Source organism: Apiospora phragmitis (assembly GCF_038363925.1).
Source record: "Apiospora phragmitis strain CBS 135458 chromosome Unknown utg000010l:1.0-9815664.0:1.0-9183399.0, whole genome shotgun sequence".
Classification (NCBI taxonomy): domain Eukaryota; kingdom Fungi; phylum Ascomycota; class Sordariomycetes; order Amphisphaeriales; family Apiosporaceae; genus Apiospora; species Apiospora phragmitis.
Window position 1 is genome coordinate 7,112,854 of NW_027117409.1, and position 17,305 is coordinate 7,130,158.

At 54.3% G+C, this 17,305-nt stretch overlaps 8 protein-coding genes across 8 annotated transcripts; 4 read left to right on the forward strand and 4 right to left on the reverse strand.

Annotated features, from left to right (window-relative positions):
• Positions 1–632: 632 nt before the first annotated feature.
• Positions 633–1,064, reverse strand: PG994_011933 (uncharacterized protein; the record flags this gene model as incomplete). The annotated part of the gene is made up of 4 exons (XM_066863342.1): positions 633–725; positions 784–860; positions 924–961; positions 1,024–1,064. The coding sequence occupies 4 exons, from the start codon at positions 1,062–1,064 to the stop codon at positions 633–635; spliced, it is 249 nt and encodes an 82-aa protein (XP_066712452.1).
• A 494-nt stretch (positions 1,065–1,558) lies between these two features.
• On the forward strand, positions 1,559–4,261 carry PG994_011934 (exosome complex exonuclease rrp6-like protein; the record flags this gene model as incomplete). Its single annotated transcript, XM_066863343.1, is given in 7 exon segments — positions 1,559–1,921; positions 1,976–2,084; positions 2,102–2,183; positions 2,352–2,684; positions 2,776–2,925; positions 2,972–3,104; positions 3,125–4,261. The coding sequence occupies 7 exon segments, from the start codon at positions 1,559–1,561 to the stop codon at positions 4,259–4,261; spliced, it is 2,307 nt and encodes a 768-aa protein (XP_066712453.1).
• Positions 4,262–4,917: 656 nt separating this feature from the next.
• Positions 4,918–6,590, forward strand: PG994_011935 (Vegetative incompatibility protein HET-E-1; the record flags this gene model as incomplete). Its single annotated transcript, XM_066863344.1, has 4 exons — positions 4,918–5,127; positions 5,162–5,208; positions 5,244–6,342; positions 6,378–6,590. 4 exons carry the CDS (start codon positions 4,918–4,920, stop codon positions 6,588–6,590), a joined length of 1,569 nt encoding a protein of 522 aa, XP_066712454.1.
• Positions 6,591–6,597: 7 nt separating this feature from the next.
• Positions 6,598–7,368, forward strand: PG994_011936 (uncharacterized protein; the record flags this gene model as incomplete). Its single annotated transcript, XM_066863345.1, has 2 exons — positions 6,598–6,661; positions 6,947–7,368. The coding sequence occupies 2 exons, from the start codon at positions 6,598–6,600 to the stop codon at positions 7,366–7,368; spliced, it is 486 nt and encodes a 161-aa protein (XP_066712455.1).
• A 742-nt stretch (positions 7,369–8,110) lies between these two features.
• Positions 8,111–10,090, reverse strand: PG994_011937 (laccase precursor; the record flags this gene model as incomplete). Its single annotated transcript, XM_066863346.1, has 4 exons — positions 8,111–8,144; positions 8,578–9,204; positions 9,270–9,441; positions 9,814–10,090. 4 exons carry the CDS (start codon positions 10,088–10,090, stop codon positions 8,111–8,113), a joined length of 1,110 nt encoding a protein of 369 aa, XP_066712456.1.
• A 2,470-nt stretch (positions 10,091–12,560) lies between these two features.
• On the reverse strand, positions 12,561–13,627 carry PG994_011938 (uncharacterized protein; the record flags this gene model as incomplete). The annotated part of the gene is made up of 3 exons (XM_066863347.1): positions 12,561–12,596; positions 12,723–13,213; positions 13,345–13,627. 3 exons carry the CDS (start codon positions 13,625–13,627, stop codon positions 12,561–12,563), a joined length of 810 nt encoding a protein of 269 aa, XP_066712457.1.
• An 878-nt stretch (positions 13,628–14,505) lies between these two features.
• Positions 14,506–15,309, reverse strand: PG994_011939 (uncharacterized protein; the record flags this gene model as incomplete). Its single annotated transcript, XM_066863348.1, has 1 exon — positions 14,506–15,309. One exon carries the CDS (start codon positions 15,307–15,309, stop codon positions 14,506–14,508), a length of 804 nt encoding a protein of 267 aa, XP_066712458.1.
• Positions 15,310–16,262: 953 nt separating this feature from the next.
• On the forward strand, positions 16,263–16,700 carry PG994_011940 (uncharacterized protein; the record flags this gene model as incomplete). Its single annotated transcript, XM_066863349.1, has 1 exon — positions 16,263–16,700. The coding sequence occupies one exon, from the start codon at positions 16,263–16,265 to the stop codon at positions 16,698–16,700; it is 438 nt and encodes a 145-aa protein (XP_066712459.1).
• Between the last annotated feature and the right edge of the window lie 605 nt (positions 16,701–17,305).

Here is a 17,305-nt window from a genome sequence, read left to right on the forward strand (position 1 = left end):
ATCAAGCGCTTTGGAGAGATACATTAAGTATGGCAAGGTTTCGCCCATACCATACTGCGCGCCAACGCTCAAGGCCCAAGTTGAGGGGGAGACATCGAAGGGGGAGGGAGAGTTAACGAGAAAGTATTCTAGGTAGGTGCTGGTAGTGGCCTAGATATAAGTATGTGCATGTATTGGGTGACTGAGCCGATGATCCGAGTGGAATAAGTAAAGTAGCTTTCTTCTGTGCTTCCCGAATCCCGCAATACGAGATCCAGACCCTCCAATGCCCCCGATCCATGGGAAAAGGTGGTCGGCCTCCTTTTGGGAGTCCGGTTGACGTCCAAGTATGGATGGAGTACACATCTTGCGCTCCTCCCTAAAGTACTTATACAACGCACAATACGTAACCTAATACACATATTAGCCATGAATCTCTCGAGTAGGTCTAATAAGGGCCGTTGTTCTTTGCGATTCTTGGAATAACTCCCATGACTTGAAGATTGATTCTTATTATTTCATATATAAAGAGATTTCTCGAAGAGCGTGATACGTTCATGTGTAAATTAGGGACGTGCCAGACCTCCCGTCCCTAGGAACGGTCCCGGGAGCTTGGCGCAGAGGAGAGCTTTTCTCTCATGAGCTTGACCTGCTCACTTCCGCTTGAGGTGAATAGTGTCGTAATCTTTACTATCTTCGCGTGCCTCATCCAACAGCTTGTCTATCTTGCGGTCCTTGAGGGCGACCTATGGAACATACATGGTTAGACGGTAATGCCACGCGCTGAGTCTCGCGAATACCCACCTGTAAGCATTTCTGGTACTCCTTGAACATACTGGCGCATTCGTTGTCGTCGGTTTTGCCATTACCGCGGAGATATTCTGGTTATGTCAGTCTTCGTATGTGAAATCCGGCGAGGACGTTTATGGGGACTGCAAACACACTTTCGCTATACCATTTCAAGAAACAAGTATCATATCGCCTGAGCGAATATCAGTAGGTTGCCTTTCATTGACGGCGATCGAGGCTATGGGAACCACCTACTCTTTCACCTCGTTGCACTCGGGAGCGAGGGAGGCTGACATGGTTACAGTAGTAGGGCAAGTTTAGTTTTCTTCTGGTACCTATCACTCTTCCAGCTTGGCCTTGGTGTGTTGCTTTTTTTTCGACTGAGCCCGAATCTAGACAACCTCGGGATCTATCGTGTATGTGTGGTCTGTATCAGATATTGCGGCTGTTTGATGTCAGTGGTTGATCGACAGGCATATTCAATACATCAATTGCCTGGGCTTGATGCTTTATCCTTATCCAGCTGGATCAAATTAGTAGCTAGCTCCGGAATACCTCATAGCGATCAAAAGTGGCGCCAACATCCCTGTGCTTTCAACTTGCAGGCCCGTGGCCCCCAGCAGCCCAGCTAACCCAAAGCCCCACGTCCCTTGGCAATCGGCGTTTAACCTCCCGACATTTCTGAAATTTTGTTTAACCCATGCGTTTACCAGTTGAGCAGCAGCCGCGCTGAAGTCGCATTCCTCGAGACATCTCAGGACGACTGTTTTCCCCCAAGACCGCCATCATCATGGGGTCATCCAGCGACTTCACGTCTATGCAAGCGCAGATACAATCTGCGCTCGTAGCAACGACACGCACAGTAAATCAACTTGCCGCAGAAGACGTCAACTTCCATCGCAGCAACAACCCCACGGTCGACGAGCAACTGGACGAGACAAGCGAACGATTGTTGACGCTCTCCAGCGAACTTCTCAAATCGGCCACCAAATCCACAGACCTCAAAGCCCCCGAACTGAAAGATGCCGACGATGTCGAGGTTCACTGGTCGCGCATTGTCGATGTCATCGATACCTTGCTGGAGAAAGCCGACACATGCCTTGACGAGTACACGGGCTTGGTGAAGAGGAAGGCTGCACCGACAGAGGAGGCGGTATGATCAGCCATTGGACTCGATCGCGTGCTTACAAGCTGACCAATGAGTTAGGGAACCCAAGCCAAGAAGTCGAAGACCTTCACTGCCCTCGATGCTTCGATGCGCCGCGCCAACATCCTCAAGCCTCAGAATGCTTTTGAGATGAAGCCCGACAACATCAGTACATCTCCTTGGAAGCCCATTCTTACAATGAAACCACATGCTACGATGCCTTGGCCCAGAGCTTAAATACATTCAGCAACGAAGCGGATTCTACACAGTACGACTACAGCCTTTTCTTGTCTCATGCTTTTGAATTTCCACTTTGCGCTCCCGCTCCCCACACAAGTGTTAAAGACCTGGAACGCCGAGTCAAGAGACACAAAGCCAACAGGCGCCGCGTTTGGCGCGATATGACTACAGTATGGGACACTAACAGCGTATGCAGATACAAACACCCTTACGAAACTGAGATTCTCGAACTCAAGTATCCTGACTCCATGTACGCAATCAAGGAGCCGATCAAATACCAACCTGTTGAATCCACCACTGCCACATTTGTCGACACGTTTGAAGGGGTGCTTGAGATGTTGGCAGAGCTCAAACAGGCAGACGTGATTGCTATTGACACTGAACACCATGACTACCGGACATACTATGGACTGCTTTCGCTTATGCAAATTAGCACACGTGAAAAAGACTGGATAGTTGACACCCTGCAGCCTTGGCGTCATAGTAGAGATTCTAAACGAGGTTTTCGCAAGACCCCAAGATCGTCAAAGTAAGTCGGCTACGCGACTGTTAACGGTTCATGCTAACTGACAACATCAGGTTCTGCATGGTGCATATATGGATATCCTATGGCTTCAGAGAGATTTGGGTCTTTACGTTGTTGGTCTCTTTGACACTTTCCATGCCGCCGAATCCCTTCAATATACATCTAAAAGCCTCGCATATTTATTGAAGCGCTTCGTTGATTTTGACGCGGACAAGAAATACCAGTTGGCTGACTGGCGGATACGGTATGGTATCCTTCCTTTGTTTCAGCATCGCATACTGACTTAATAGACCGATACCTGAGGAGATGTTCTACTACGCGCGCTCAGATACCCATTTCCTACTTTACATTTTTGATCTGATAAGAAACGAGCTCCTTGCGCGGTCGAACCGCAGCAACCGGGACGAAGATTACATGACGCATGTCTGGAAAAATCAAAAGAGACGTCCCTGCGCAGGCACGAGCGGATTGCCTACGATACCACAGCCGGCCAGGGGCCGAATGGATGGTACAACATGCTGATCAAATCATCCGGGAATCTGACCCGTGAGCAGTTTGCAGTATTTCGTGCCGTGCACAAATGGCGCGATGATGTCGCACGGCGTGAAGACGAGAGCCCCATGTTCATTTTCAGCAACTCGGCGGTCTTCGATATCGCAAGGCGCCTACCTCCGGATCCCAAGGCCTTGTTCAGCATCCTCGGCTTCCCTTCGTCTCACTCATCACACGTTGCAAAGACATCAGTGACCGAACTTTCTAAGGTCGTGTCCAAAGCAAAGGCGGACGGTGAGAATGGTCCGACCCTGTCAGATTTCTTCCGCGGCAGTACGCTTGGGATCGGCGAGGTGGCAAAACAGGTCTTTCCGAACTTGCGTACTACTAGTCCTGGTGTCCTTGAAACCAAAGACCTTGTTGCTGAGCAGTCGAAGCTCTGGGGCGAAGTCCCGGTCGGCAGCCGCTGGGAGAACACCTCGGGGGCAAATGCTGCTGCCAATGGCCTACGATTTGCTCTGCCATGGGCAGCGTTCATGGAGAATGCTTCAGTAGGGGAAACCTCTGGGGAAAGTCTTACGGTGCGGTCTCGAACAGAGCCGGCGCCGGCACAGCCAAGTGCGGATGCTGTGGAAGACACGGAATTCACGCTCAAGGCCGGCAAGAAGCGCAAAGCTCCCGAGCCGGAGAGAGAAGATGAAGAAGAGCAAAACGGAATCGCAACTGGGACTTCCAATCCAACAACGCCTGGAATGGATGGTGATGAGATTGCTTTGGACGATTCAGATCGTGAGCTCGAACAGCAGAAAGCAGAAAGGAAGGCCCGGAAGGCCCAGAAGAAGGCAGAAAAGGCCGCAAAGAAAGCTGCCCAAGCCGCCGCCGAAAAGGACGAAGAAGCCGATGAGGAAGTGCCTTTTGATTACAGCACGGCCAAGTCGGTTCTTAAGACCCAACGTAATGGAGACGCCAAGGGTGGGAAGGGCAAGGTGTTCAATCCGTACAAGTCCCTCCATGCGGAGGGCCCCAAGCCTGCGCGAAGGATGCACGGCGAAAAGCCCGGAAAGAGCGCAACCTTCAAGAAAGTATAGGTTTCTCTTTCATCGATATCAAGAACAAAAGACATCAGCATGGGCAGGCGTTAGTGGTGTTCTATCTATGCCTCTTTGGATTGGCGGCGATACGAGCCGTCTAATAGGCGGCATGCGTCGCCCTCTGACATGCAGCGGCAGATTAATACAATAGCTTTGCTCCGTCACAACAACGAGCAGTAGGCTTAGCTTCCGTAGATACTATCGAGATTGAGCAATTATGCCACTGTGGCTGCCCACGTATGTATGATTTTTTATATGACTCTCAGCTAGCTACACCTAGTCCCCCTACTTTTGGAATCTCTACGAGGACTAGTGTGATCGTCAGTTTCTGGTATCCCTGCATCAGAACCACATAAACAGACGTCTTACCGGTACTGATTGGCTCGTCTAGAAACGCCGCAAAGAATATCAAAATCTCCACTTCTGACCAGTTCGTCAAGCCTCTTCTTGTCTTACAGTAGGTTACTAGCAAGCCAAGCACTGTCACTCACTCAGGTACCCGCACCCAAAAAGAAACAGAGCAAGCAACTCTATTGGTCAGCCGCCCACATCACAACCCCCTATATATCCTAGAAAGGAAGGGCTTCTATAAAATTGATATCCATACCTATATGTGCACGCCATGAAGGGAGCAGGAGAGCGACGCCGACGACATGTGGCTCATCAACATCGAGACCCTTGAGCTGGAGCACGTCCTGGACCACGAGACGATGGCGTACGCCATCCTGTCGCACACCTGGGAGGACGGCGAGGTCACGTTCCAGGACTTCCGCGACCGCCGCGACGACGTCGCGCGCGCCAAGAAGGGATGGCGCAAGATCGAGCGCCTCTGCGCGCTGGCCGGGGGGGACCCGCCGCCTGAGGTACGCCTGGGTCGACACCTGCTGCATCGACAAGACCAGCAGCGCCGAGCTGTCCGAGGCCATCAACTCCATGTACCGCTGGTACGCCGACTCGGCCGTCTGCTACGCTTATCTAGGGGATCTGGCCCGCGGGGCCACCACGGCAACGGCGGCAATGGGGCTCAGGAGGATGGGCCCAATGCTGATGGCGATGGTGGGTCGGTAGTAGTAGTGGACAAAGAGGGCGATGGCGCGAAGAATGATGTCGTGCCGGGCCTCGTCGCCGACATCTTCCAGTGCCGATGGTGGTCGCGCGGCTGGACGCTGCAGGAGCTGATCGCTCCGGGCAGGTTGATCTTCCTTGATCACGACTTCAACTACCGCGGCACGAAACTGACCCTGCACTCCAGGATCGCCGAGGCAACGGGCATCGAGAAGAAGATCCTCTTGCACCGCAAACCGCTCTCCTCCGTCCACGTGGCCCGCCGCATGTCCTGGGCGGCTACGAGACAAACCACGCGGACCGAAGATGCGGCCTACAGTCTGATGGGGATATTCGACATCAACACGCCGCTTCTATACGGGGAAGAGAGCAAAGCGTTCCTCCGGCTGCAGGAAGAAATCTGCCGCCGGTCCAACGGCGACCTCACGCTCTTCGCATGGGCGGCCGACGGGCCCCCCATTGCCGTCGCTGGGGAGGACGGGGACAGGGACGGGGACAGGGACGGGGACAGGGACGGGGACGGGAGGGGACCCGAGTTCCGCGGCATCCTCGGCGCCAAGACGCTGGGCAAGCAGCCGGGCGAGCTGCACCGGGGCGAGCTGAGCGTGACCAACAAGGGCATCCGCATCGACGGGATGGAGCTGCTGCACGCGCCCGCCCCGGGCCTCTTCCTGCGCCTCGGCCGCCTGCAGCCCGACGCCCAGCCCGGCAAGGGCAACATGTACGTACAGCTGGCCAAGACCATGGACGGCTACGTGCGCGCCCGCGCGGACCGCGTCTTCTACGGCCTCGCGTCGAGCCAGGAGACGACGCACTGGCTGTCGCCCGAGAACGTCTACGTCGCGTCGGACCTCTCGCCGAGCGACCAGCAGAAGGTCGCTAAACAGCGCAAGCACGTGGTGCGGTTCACCGCTGCCGCCGCGCCTGCAGCAGCAACAACAACAACAACAACAACAACAACAACAACAACAGAGGGCCAGACCGCCCTTTCCCTTTCCCTGTCGTCCGCCTCGGTCAGACCACGTACCCGCGGCACTTCTGAGACCAGCACGCGAGCGCGACGCTGCTGGACTTCGCGGCGCAGCAGGAGGGCCTCGTCGAGTTCGTCGCGACGCTCTCGGACGGCCGCACGACGGGCCGCCTGGTGCTGGCCTGGTCGTCGTACATGGCGGCCGTCGAGGGCCGGCGCAACCGGCGGCAGAACGCGCTCAAGTACGCGCTGCTCGACGCGCGCTGCTGCCCGCCCGGCTCTGCCGGATAGGTGGCGCATGTGGACGGTGGGGGTGTCATGTGGTAGTGGTGATGGTGACCAGGGGGCGGTGGATGACGGAAGTCGGAGGATACAACAGGATATCGAACCCCCGTTGGTTCAAGCTGCAACATGGAACCCCTAGGTAGGAGAAATGGCTGGATCGTCGAATAAATACTGAGCCGTACACTGGAAGAAATATCCGCCAGCACCTTGAACGTACACTTGGTATGTAATTTTATATTGGCTAACGAGACCGTAGAGTAAACAGAAGAATTGCCATAGGTAGGTACTTAAGGACACCGATGACTCCGTACTCTCCATTCCCTTGAATCACATCAACGCCAAAACCGCTCCTGCTCCGATAGCCACCGCGCCCGCCATCGTGGCATCCCCCGTCTGCCTCGTAACGGCGACATTGATCAAAGTAACGCACCAGGCCGCCGTCGTCGTGTGGGGTGAGGGCTTCGCCTCGGCGATCGTGGGCGTGGGAAAGCCGGGGTGTCCGGCACACTGGTCGACGAGGGGCACCGCGTACTCGGAGGCCCAGGAGGCGAGCTGCGCGTCCCATATGCACCACTCCTCGCGCAGGCTCGCCGGCACGCTCGTCTCCTTCACCTCGGGCGCCTGGGTGGCCGTGATGGCGTGCGCGTTCTCCCAGCTCCGCAGGGACGCGACCGTGGGGGTCGGCTTGCTCTCGACTAGCACACGCGACGACATGGCGGAGCACCAGGCATCATGGTCGTTCCATCGAAGGACTTCGAATTTGCTGTCGAAGTGGGGCGGGTAATGGACGTAGGGGGTGCCGTTGGGGTTCTTGGTAGAACTGTCCGTCGTGGAACACTTCTCGGAACAGCACGACTTGCAGCCAAGGAATGATTGGAGGCCCAAGAAGCAGAATATATCAAGAGAGCAAAGCATTGTAGCGGATTAGATGGAGGAGAAGGTCTGGAAGTCCGAGTCTGGTGTTGGATTTCTGTCAAATGATGCTGGGAAGCAAGTATAACGATGGTGAGACGATGTTGGCGGTGTATAAAATGCTGAACAAGTGAAGTGAATGATGAAAGAGAGAAAGGGAGAATCTTCTGTCCAGGCCAAGGCGGAGGAGGGGTTTGTAGTGGCTCGACCGAGAGCAAAGAACGTAGCAGGAAACAGCGATGTATCCAATGCTTGAGGAAGGCAAGACGGTCTTGCTAATTAATGAAGCCACGGTTGATATCAGTGCCTTCTCGGAGAAGCAGCAGCATCGCACTTAACTGTTGGCTCTCAAACACTTCTTGGCCTTTCCAGATTCCCCTTAGATTACATGTCATATCATACATGCATAGAGGGTCTCTCGAAAACCCTGTCATATGAATGAATGGCACACCATAACACAGTAAATCCATATAAAATTCTAAATACAAGCAAGTACACTGAGCGAACAAGAGTACAAGGCAGAGTATATACTAGCCAAAGCAAGGGTAATAAGACAAATGTAACATGTGATGAAAATGAAAATGCAATGCGGTTAAAGCAACTTGGCTAACACGTCAATCAAGCATGGCAACTCTGGTCCCGGTACTCCTCGGGGATAGAAGGCAGAGCCCCTAACCCCTCCTGGATCACCATGCTCATGCCGCCGTGGAGATGGGACTGGATGTGGCAGTGGATCAGCCAGACGCCCGGGTTGTCGTTGGGCCGCCGCACGACCAGCCAGGTATCCTGCTGCTGGGACGGCAGCGTGGGCCAGGTGTCGCGCAGCGGCGGGTTCACGAGATTGAAATTGCCAGGGTTCGCGGCGGCAGCCTCGGCGGCCGAGTCCCACGTGAAGGCGCCCTGGCCCTGGCCGATGACGTAGAAGTGTCGGCCGTGGAAGTGGACCGGGTGCGAGGGCCCGGACCGGGGCTGCAGCATGACAAAGTCGACCCACTTCTGCGACGCCGGCATGGTCACGGTGTAGTCATTTTTCAAGTTGGGCTGGGGGTGGAGAAGCAAGGGTTGCACATCATCCAGAGACTCGGGACGGGGCGTCGAGTTGAAGGCCCACCGGTCGAGCGCGCCGGCCTGCTTCATCACGACCTTGTAGGTGGCGTCCACCACCTGAGGGATGACGGCCGGCGGGAACGACTTGCCCTGGGCGGGCGAGAAGACCACGACGCCCGAGGTGGTGTTGACGCCGCGCTCGTTGATGTAGGCGACCGAAGGCTCCAGTGACTGCTCCTGGGCCTCGACCTGGAAGTCGATGATGGACGACCCGAACAGGATCTGCGGGTCTGAGGTAGCGCTCACACGGAGAGTGTACTTCTTGGGCTTCTCGAGCTTTGCGATGACTGTATAGCGCTGACCGGCTGCCAGAGGGATCGATTGGGCGGTCTTGGGCTCGATGTAGTTGCCGTCGGCAGCAATGATGGTCAGCGGGATCTCGTCCAAGGAAACCTGGGCCTCAATCATGCTGAAGGTGGCAATCAGGTCCAGCATGATCCACTTATCCTCCTCACAGTTCTTGCTCTTGACGACCTTGATGACATCCAGCGGAGCATTAGTGGCCTTGCATCCGTTGAAGATCTCTCGCGGAATGACGCTCGGGTCGGGCTTGGCGTCTCCTGCATTAGCAAGCGTGGCAAGTACATTGGGAGGCAGGCAGCTGTCGTGTAATAATTAGCATATTTGGTCTTTTGATCCGCAGCTTGTACGATCGGTCGTTCATACCTCTTATCAGTAAGGGTAGAACCGTTAATCCTGCTGAGAAGTTGTTGTTGAGGCCTGGTTACGAGGGGTGCCTGTTGCGTAGAAGCAAGACAGTCGACTTTGCCTTTGCCATTGACCAAGATCGAGTCAAAGCAGAGAAGATCGATGTGCGATTTCTCGGAGATATCCCAAGCTTGAGTCGAGGGGACATGTCGCCAGTCTGACAACAGCATAGGAAAGCGATGCTTCTCAGCCGACTTGATGGCTTCGAGTGAAACGGTATCCTTGGTGACTAGGCTGTAGGGATTCGGCGTGTCTGATTTGGGATGGATGATGATGGGCCCGAATAGGCCATCGTCGAGTTGAAGGTCGGTATGAGAGTGATACCAGTATGAACCGTGTTGTGTTGCCTTCCATTTGTACAGGAACTCACATCCCGGTTGGATGTGGCTCTGGGTAAGACCTGGGGTTCCGTCGGACCAGGGGGTGCCCATCATCTCGATGCCTAATGACCATGTGGTCAGCGTCTCAACAACTCTCTTCGGTTAGCTGTAGTAATACTGACCATGATAGTGAATTGTGGTGTTGAAGGGAGATCGGTTCTTGACATTGATCTCCACGGAATCACCCTCAGTTAGCTCTAGGACAGGTCCCGGAAACTGTCCGTTGACCTTGAAGAGGTCGCGTTCGACTCCATCTGGGGCACCTTTCTCCCAGGTGACGGTTAGTTCAAATTTCTTGGTTGTAATTAGATCGTTTGGTGAAGGTAGTGTTAGGGCGGAAGCGAGTGACAGGAGGGCATTAGACCAGAGGAATGCCTTGGTTAGCGAGGGGACGACCATTTTTATGGCACAATGATGAGACACACTAAGGAAAAGGATGGGAGTATGGAAAAGAAAAGAAAAGGTAGCGACGGACGATGAGAAGATGCTGGATGAAGAACAACATCATGATAGACGGCGCTCTGGCAGGATATATATGCATCCCGGCTTCGTCTTCTGGCAGCTCTGTCAGGGGTCTAGACCGCGCTCTCTTCTGGTTGGCCGATGACAGACAAACCAAACATTGTGATGACAGAAGCTACGGTAGAGTAATTTCGCACCGGCTCCCGGATCCTGATGGGCTTGTCTCAAACCGCAAACGACAGACGATCTAAAGATCTGTGCTTGCTTCCGTCAGGGACTGACTTCTTCCTCCACCTTGTCACCGCAGATGTAGAGCCAAGGGACCTCCTGATTGGCTGTATCTGCAGCCCGAGGTTTGAATTTTCCAGAAGTCGCCAGGAACAAGATGACTAGTCCCCTAGGACAAGCCCGATTCCTGTGCGCTGCATGGTACTAGAGGCAGTCTAACTTATGCTTTTTTCTTTTCTTTTCCCAGCAAAGACGAGGGGCGGGGGGGTGGTGTCCGGCAGATTGGGTCAGCCGCCAATCTGGTGCCAAGATGATCGGATGGTGGTTCAGGTTTAGCTTCCAGCCAGAAGGCCAAGACCGAGCACAGGGGCGGCCTGTCAATTAAACCTAATAATCACCACGACCCAACGACTGGTTGTGTGCTGGTTTGTCGGGTGGGCGGTGTCAGCAACACTGCAAACTGCGTAACGAATCGAGCGGTAGGTGGACTTTTTGATCTGATGACGGTAACGACTCGTAATGGACGCTGACCTGCACGCAATAACAAAACAAGAAATTCCCGCGTTGCTTTCCTGCGCGGTGCCTTGGCCCAGGAAGAAGAAAAGGAAGGAAAACAAACACGGGCAGCGTTCGTCGGATGACGGATCCTAGGAAACCCTCGTGTTGATGTGCTCGACTAGCGCAGGAGAGAATTACAAGTAGACCGAGTCTTAAAAAGCCATTGTGCGGCTCTCGCGATAGTTTTGGGACTTGACGCTACGACCCAAAAGCGCCACAGCTCTAATCTCTACAGTACGAGCTCAGCTTGGCGGACCCTGACGCTCAACGTCGTTTTGGGCAAGACACGATGTCTCTGGTTTCGCTGGGCCCATGAACTGCACGGGTGGGGATGGTATAAAAACCGAGGGAAAAGCAAAGAAGGCTCCTGCAAGGGGGTGCCGATCTCATTTTATCCATTTCTCTCTCAATTTCTATGAAACTAGCTAGTAAGCGGCTAAATATAGTGGTCATTTGGCCGTTACCGTTGTGTCGTTTCTTCCCATAGGAACTCGGTGCTTGGCGCTGGAGCAAGTCCTCCTGCTTGATACTCGACGGGAAGGTTCAAACGTTTACACACCTTAATTATCTGATTGCATCTTGGCAGCGCTTGGCTAATCAAGTGCTTACCCGGGAGATTCCATGGATCGTGGAGTTTTGTATTAGCATTATGTCTGTGTGCTTCCTTATTCAGGGGTATATACTGCATCCCCCGCCTTGTTTTCTTCGTCCCAGAACCTTGAACACACGTGCCCTGAAGGAATCACATCGTCGTGAGTACTCCTCATTATTTTAGGTGTACAATGTACTTATAAGAAAGAATAAGGACTCCTTTACAGGGGAGTTGACACATATCTCGTAGTTTGAATCGGCTGCCAAGCCTCCTGATATGGACCATTTATTCTTCTATTTCCTATTCTTTCCCGTTTGTCTCTGATTTCATGTGCAAATCAACACCGGAAAGATTATTTCCGTCCATAGTCATCATCAGCTCAGAACAAATATAGCAATTATGCTTCTTCTCGTTTGTTATTGTTGGCGGTCTGTTTCAGGGGTGAGCACCCCCAGCTGCTCGCGGCGCTTCAATATCCTTGGTCTGACTAGACAAACTCCTCAGCTAGAATTAGTCGAGTACGGGTACGATACGATGTGCTTGTCATTGGGGCCAACCTGGGTAAGATAAGCAAGCCGTGATAACCGATGAATATAGCTTTCAAGCCCCTCACCTACCCCTGTTATCTACTACGAACCACGAATGTTTCACCATCCGAAAATGTAATGAGAAGAAAAAAAGGTATTAGAATGCACGCATTTGTATCTAGCAAATATTACCCCTATTACAACACCAACATGATTGGCCTTAGGGGCTCATGTACGTATAAACTAACATCGGCTAAGTAAGATATGGTAGGTCATCGAATGCCTTTAGGAGAGGCAGAACAACTACATAGCCCATCTCATCCTGGCCCAAGCCCGTTCCTCTATATCATGACCACAGATGCAGCGTCTCTCTAATATATTCCCGCCACTGAAAAAGAAGCAATCATAGGACCGATAGAAAAAACTAGGTAAACCGAAGCCATTCACACCTATACCATCACAAGCTCTTTTCCTCTATTCCACGCCAGCTCTCGTCCGGAAATCAGTCGTGGTCAACCTTGCCGGCAGCGGCATTTATCTTCTCAGAGATAGCAGTGATCTATTCATAAAGCAAAAGCCATCAGACACATCGAACATGTTACCCACGTAGCGAGAAAAAGAAAGGGGTTCTAGGAAGGCCAAAGGGGGAAACCGGGGGACTCACGTTTGCGTCCTCGAACAGGGAGAAGTGGCTCCCGTCCACATCCACCACCTCCCGGAGGAAGTCGCCGTGCTCCTTGCTGTAAGCCTCCCAGCCGAGCATGCGGTGCCCGCGCTGGTGATCCACAAAGGACGAGGCCGGGTCAGCGTAGCTCTCGTGGGCGCGCAGCAGGACCGTGGGCGGGACGGCGTCGCGCTCCCACCGGGGCTTCTCCCACGACTGCAGCATGATGCGCGCGTTGAGCATGTTGAGCCCGACCTTCTCGAGCAGCTTCATGGCGTCGAGCTCGTCGCGCGGCCGGCGCACCACCTCCTCGGGGAGCTGCTTCTCCGCCAGCACCGGCACCTCCGCCGCCGGCCGCGGGCACTGGCTGTCCACCCACACCATGCCTAGGACGTTGAAGCGCGGGCGGCGGTCGGCGCTGCCGTCGCCCGACGGCTGCGTCGCGATCTGGTGCGCCATCTCGAGGGCGAGCATCCCGCCTAGCGACCAGCCTGTGGGGCGAAACGCAGGTTAGAGCCCACTGTCATTCGAACTTTGCTGCAGTAGTACCAAAGAGAGTAGAGAGCGAGCAAGGGAACGCATAGGACGGCCAATTAGGCATGCGGAAAGGAAAGCAGCTCACCACCGAGAATGACATCGCCGCCCTCGGGCAGCGCCTCGGAGAGCAAGCCGATGTAATGGGCCGCCATCTCGGGCAGGCCGCCGTGCCACCAGCCGCCGTCGTCGAAGTGGGCGTTGGAGATGCCGTAGAGGGCGCGGTTGGCCGGGGGCTCGAGGCAGTGGTAGCTGAAGGTGGTGCCGCCGCCGTCGTGCATCAGGACGAGCGGCGCGCGGGGTCTGATGTACGCCGTGGGCTCCGGGCCCTCGGAGATAAGGGTCGGGTTCTCGATCCCCTCCATCGACATCTTTTGGTTTTTCTTGTCTTGTTCCCTCTTTCTTTCTTTCTTTCTTTCTTTCTTTCACCCCTTCACTTTTGTGTCTTCGTCAATCACTCGTTATAGCGGATTTTCCTTCTCTAGAACCGACTCCGAAGATTATCCTTTCCTTTCTTGCTGTCTGGTCGAACGATCGATGGTAGCGCAAATGCACGTGTCAATCCAGCGAGACAAGCAAGTGCGGCCAAAATCGCAGCGAAGCGTTACCGCCACAGAGGGGCCACTCTCTCACAACCACGCCCACTTTTCTTCGGCTGCTTCTCTGTGAGACTCAAGAGCCAGAGGATGAACACGAGGAAGAATAGCAAAATGACCTGGAAGTCTTCCTTCTTTTTTCCTTTCTTTTTTCCCTGCTGAAGATGTCTGATTGGAATTGCGAAGATGTCGGCACGGGGGAGACCGAAGTCCAAAAAGATCAAGCCTCGACTATCTATGGCCACCTGGCTGACGGCCGGCTCTGACTGTACCTACTCAAGGTCTCACACCCCTTCGCATTCGCAGGTTGTCGGGTGCAGCTACGATCCTACGATCCTACGTACAAGTAGCAAATGCGGCTTATTTTTCCTTGTGCATAACAGGCGATCGTAGTGTTACACAATACCTCGTTTGAAAGTCCCAACTGCTCCGGCCATCGACTGGCAAGCATGACGCATTACTCATTGGAAAGTATCACTGGCGAGTTTGCAAGATCATAATTTAGAATTTTACGGTTTTGTATTACTTTTTGCAATGCATGTCTGCTGGTATCTATCCTACAGCGACACTATCCTAAGAAAATCAGAGGTGTTCCGACCCAACTCCATGCGATATCATCTATTCATGCAGTAATCAAACATGCCACCAATAATCTATCGGCAGGTGTATCCACCGTCAATGACGAGGTCGGCACCAGTGGTGTAGGTGCTGGCGTCACTGGCGAGGTAGACGTAGGCGCCCTTGAGCTCCTTGGCGTCACCGTTGCGACCCATGGGGATCATGGACATCCAGAGGTTCTGGGTGTCCTTGTCGACGAAGTCGGACAGACCGGTGTCGATGTAGCCGGGCGAGATGCTGTTGACGCGGGCGAAGTCGCGCCACTCGTTGGCCAGCGAGCGGGCCATGTGGATGCAGCCGGCCTTGGCGACGTTGTAGGAGGTCTGCTCCTGAGGGAAGTTGGCGATGTGGCCGGACATGGAGGCGGTTATGATGAAAGAACCGGAGCCCTGCTTCTTAAAGACGGGGCCGACGGCCTTGGCGCAGTAGGCAGTACCGTTCAGGTCGACCTGGATGACGTGATCCCAATCCTCCTTGGAACCGTCGATGACACCAGAGTTGGCGGTGGCACCGGCGTTGGCGATGAAGGCGTCAATGCGGCCGCCGAAGTCGCTCTGGACGTCCTTGACGAGCTGCTCGCAGCTGGCAAAGTCGCTGACGTTGCACTTGTAGGCCTTGACCTTGACACCGTAGTCCTTGGTGAGCTCCTCGACGTTCTTGTCGGCGCCCTCCTTGCGGGAGGCGTAGGTGATGGCGATATCAGCACCCATCTCGGCACAGCCGCGAGCGGCCTCGATACCCATGCCACGGGGGCCGGAGGCACCGGTGACGACGACGACCTTGCCCTTCAGGCTGAAGAGGTCCATCAGACGGTTGGCGGTGGGGATGTTCTGAGGCATGTTGGCGGTTTTTGTGTTGGGTATATGAGGTAGATAGGGGTATATTCGTGTGTATATGGTGAGATGGGATGAGAGTGATTGGAATACAGATTATAGGATTGCTGCTAGACACGGCGGGAAGAGGCAGCTTTATGTTGAGCAGTTGGCCTACGCATAGGCATGGATCTAGGCCCCATCCCACCACGAAACGTCCTAGGCAGTTGGCAATGGCGTAGATGAACCTTGGAATGTGGAGTCTAGAGATTTGAGCCCATTGCCCGGTGACATCATGTATGCATGGCTATGACAAAGGATCACTGATGGGGATGGTGGGCAGATGGTTTGTTACCTACCTGTGCTACCTACCACTACCTAGGATGAGATGACACTGGCAACGCGGGGCAAGTCATTGGGGCCTGCTAGGTTCTAGATGGCTGGGTCTCAGAGGCAACAGGCAAGTGAGGGTCCAGGAAGCGATGGGGAAAAGAGAGGGCATTTCCGGCATTTCTCCAAAAGGCTGGATGCGGGTAGTGGGCGAGTGGTGAGAGTTTCGTAGTCGACTACGTAGGGTATGCGACAGTTTCCCTGATGGTGCCCCGCCATTGGAGTAATAGTGCGTGCCAGCAAGGTCGCATATGTGCTTGGTGGGGTTGTGCTTTGGAGGGGTTTCTGTCTGTCTGCACTCCTCAACTCAATTGCCCAAATACTGCCCGCCAGTAAAGTCAAACCCCGCGCTTCCGCGCCTGCATGTCTGTCATGCCATGCCATGCACGTCTTATCAGTTCAGTTCGTGCCTTCATACCGATTGGGTTGTCTTTTGCTTCATGTTTGAATTGGCGCAGTAAATAATGGCATAGTTGCTTCACGCATCGCCAACACCAGACAGCAGCGCAGCACCTGGAATACCCGCAACAACTGGGGGGCGCATTGCAGTCGAAAGTGTGGATTCCCTTCCGCCGATTATTGGCGAGTCAATGAAGTTGCCAGGCTGGAAGGCCTCAAAACCCGTCAGGAACGGAGTCCGCAGTGACGTCGACGTCCCCGCCCCAAATTGCGTCCACCCTCTACGAGCGAGCGAGCCACGATTCGGCTTCGCCTTCTCGGAAAAAGCGGTTATCCCACTGCCCGTTGCCCGGTTGGTTTTCTTTCCCTGCCACCAGCTTTGCGTCCTGCCCAATCGGGGCTTTTTCTTGGCTTGCTGCAAGCTTCCAAGAGGCCCCAAGAAGCCCACTGCCGCCGCCGTCGCACCGCTAGAAGGCAAGAAGGTCCTTTCATCGTCGATAGCTAGTCTGTCCGTCCGTCCCGCAGAGATTTCAGGTGTGCATGCAACGAACAACGTAGCGGCCGATGCGCCAAGTAGCGGCCGATCTACACCGCGAGCCGGAGGTTCTGTTTGCGGTAACGTGCAGTAACGTGTACCATCAGGACTTGCCTTAGCCCGTGGAGCCGGGCCGATATCCTCTTGGCTATCGGCCGATTCATCAATGCTAAGGCACCACCCCCGGGCGGATCGGCGATTCGTGTTGAAGTGTCCTTTGCGATCACCGATACCTGCCTTACATCACCTCCCACCTTCTGTCCCCGTTCCTGATTCCGGGAGCTGGAGAAGATGCGAGAAGCATCTTCCTACATAATGTATGTGTCCCCACTGAAATTGTTACTGGCCTGAGCCACCGGCCACCGTCTGCTATTCACCACCCTTTTAGCTGGCTACCGTCTAATCCAATAGACTTGGGCTTTCAACTTCCGCCACGTCTCGATTTTTACTAATAGGATATTCTTGGTCCCAATTTGGCCCAATACCAACGCTGATGTGCGCAGCAACCAAGTTGCTTGCCAGAATATCATGGGCTGAACAATAAGCCGTGGCTGGGGCAGTGGAGGCTTGCTTTCCCGTCCTCCCCCTTTTCGAGCTTCGATAGCCTCGCATGTCCGACCAATGTCTCCTGTCATGCCCATTACTCGATGCCCAGTTTCAGTGGTAATAGGGACACTCGTATGTGAACAGCTGAGCGTA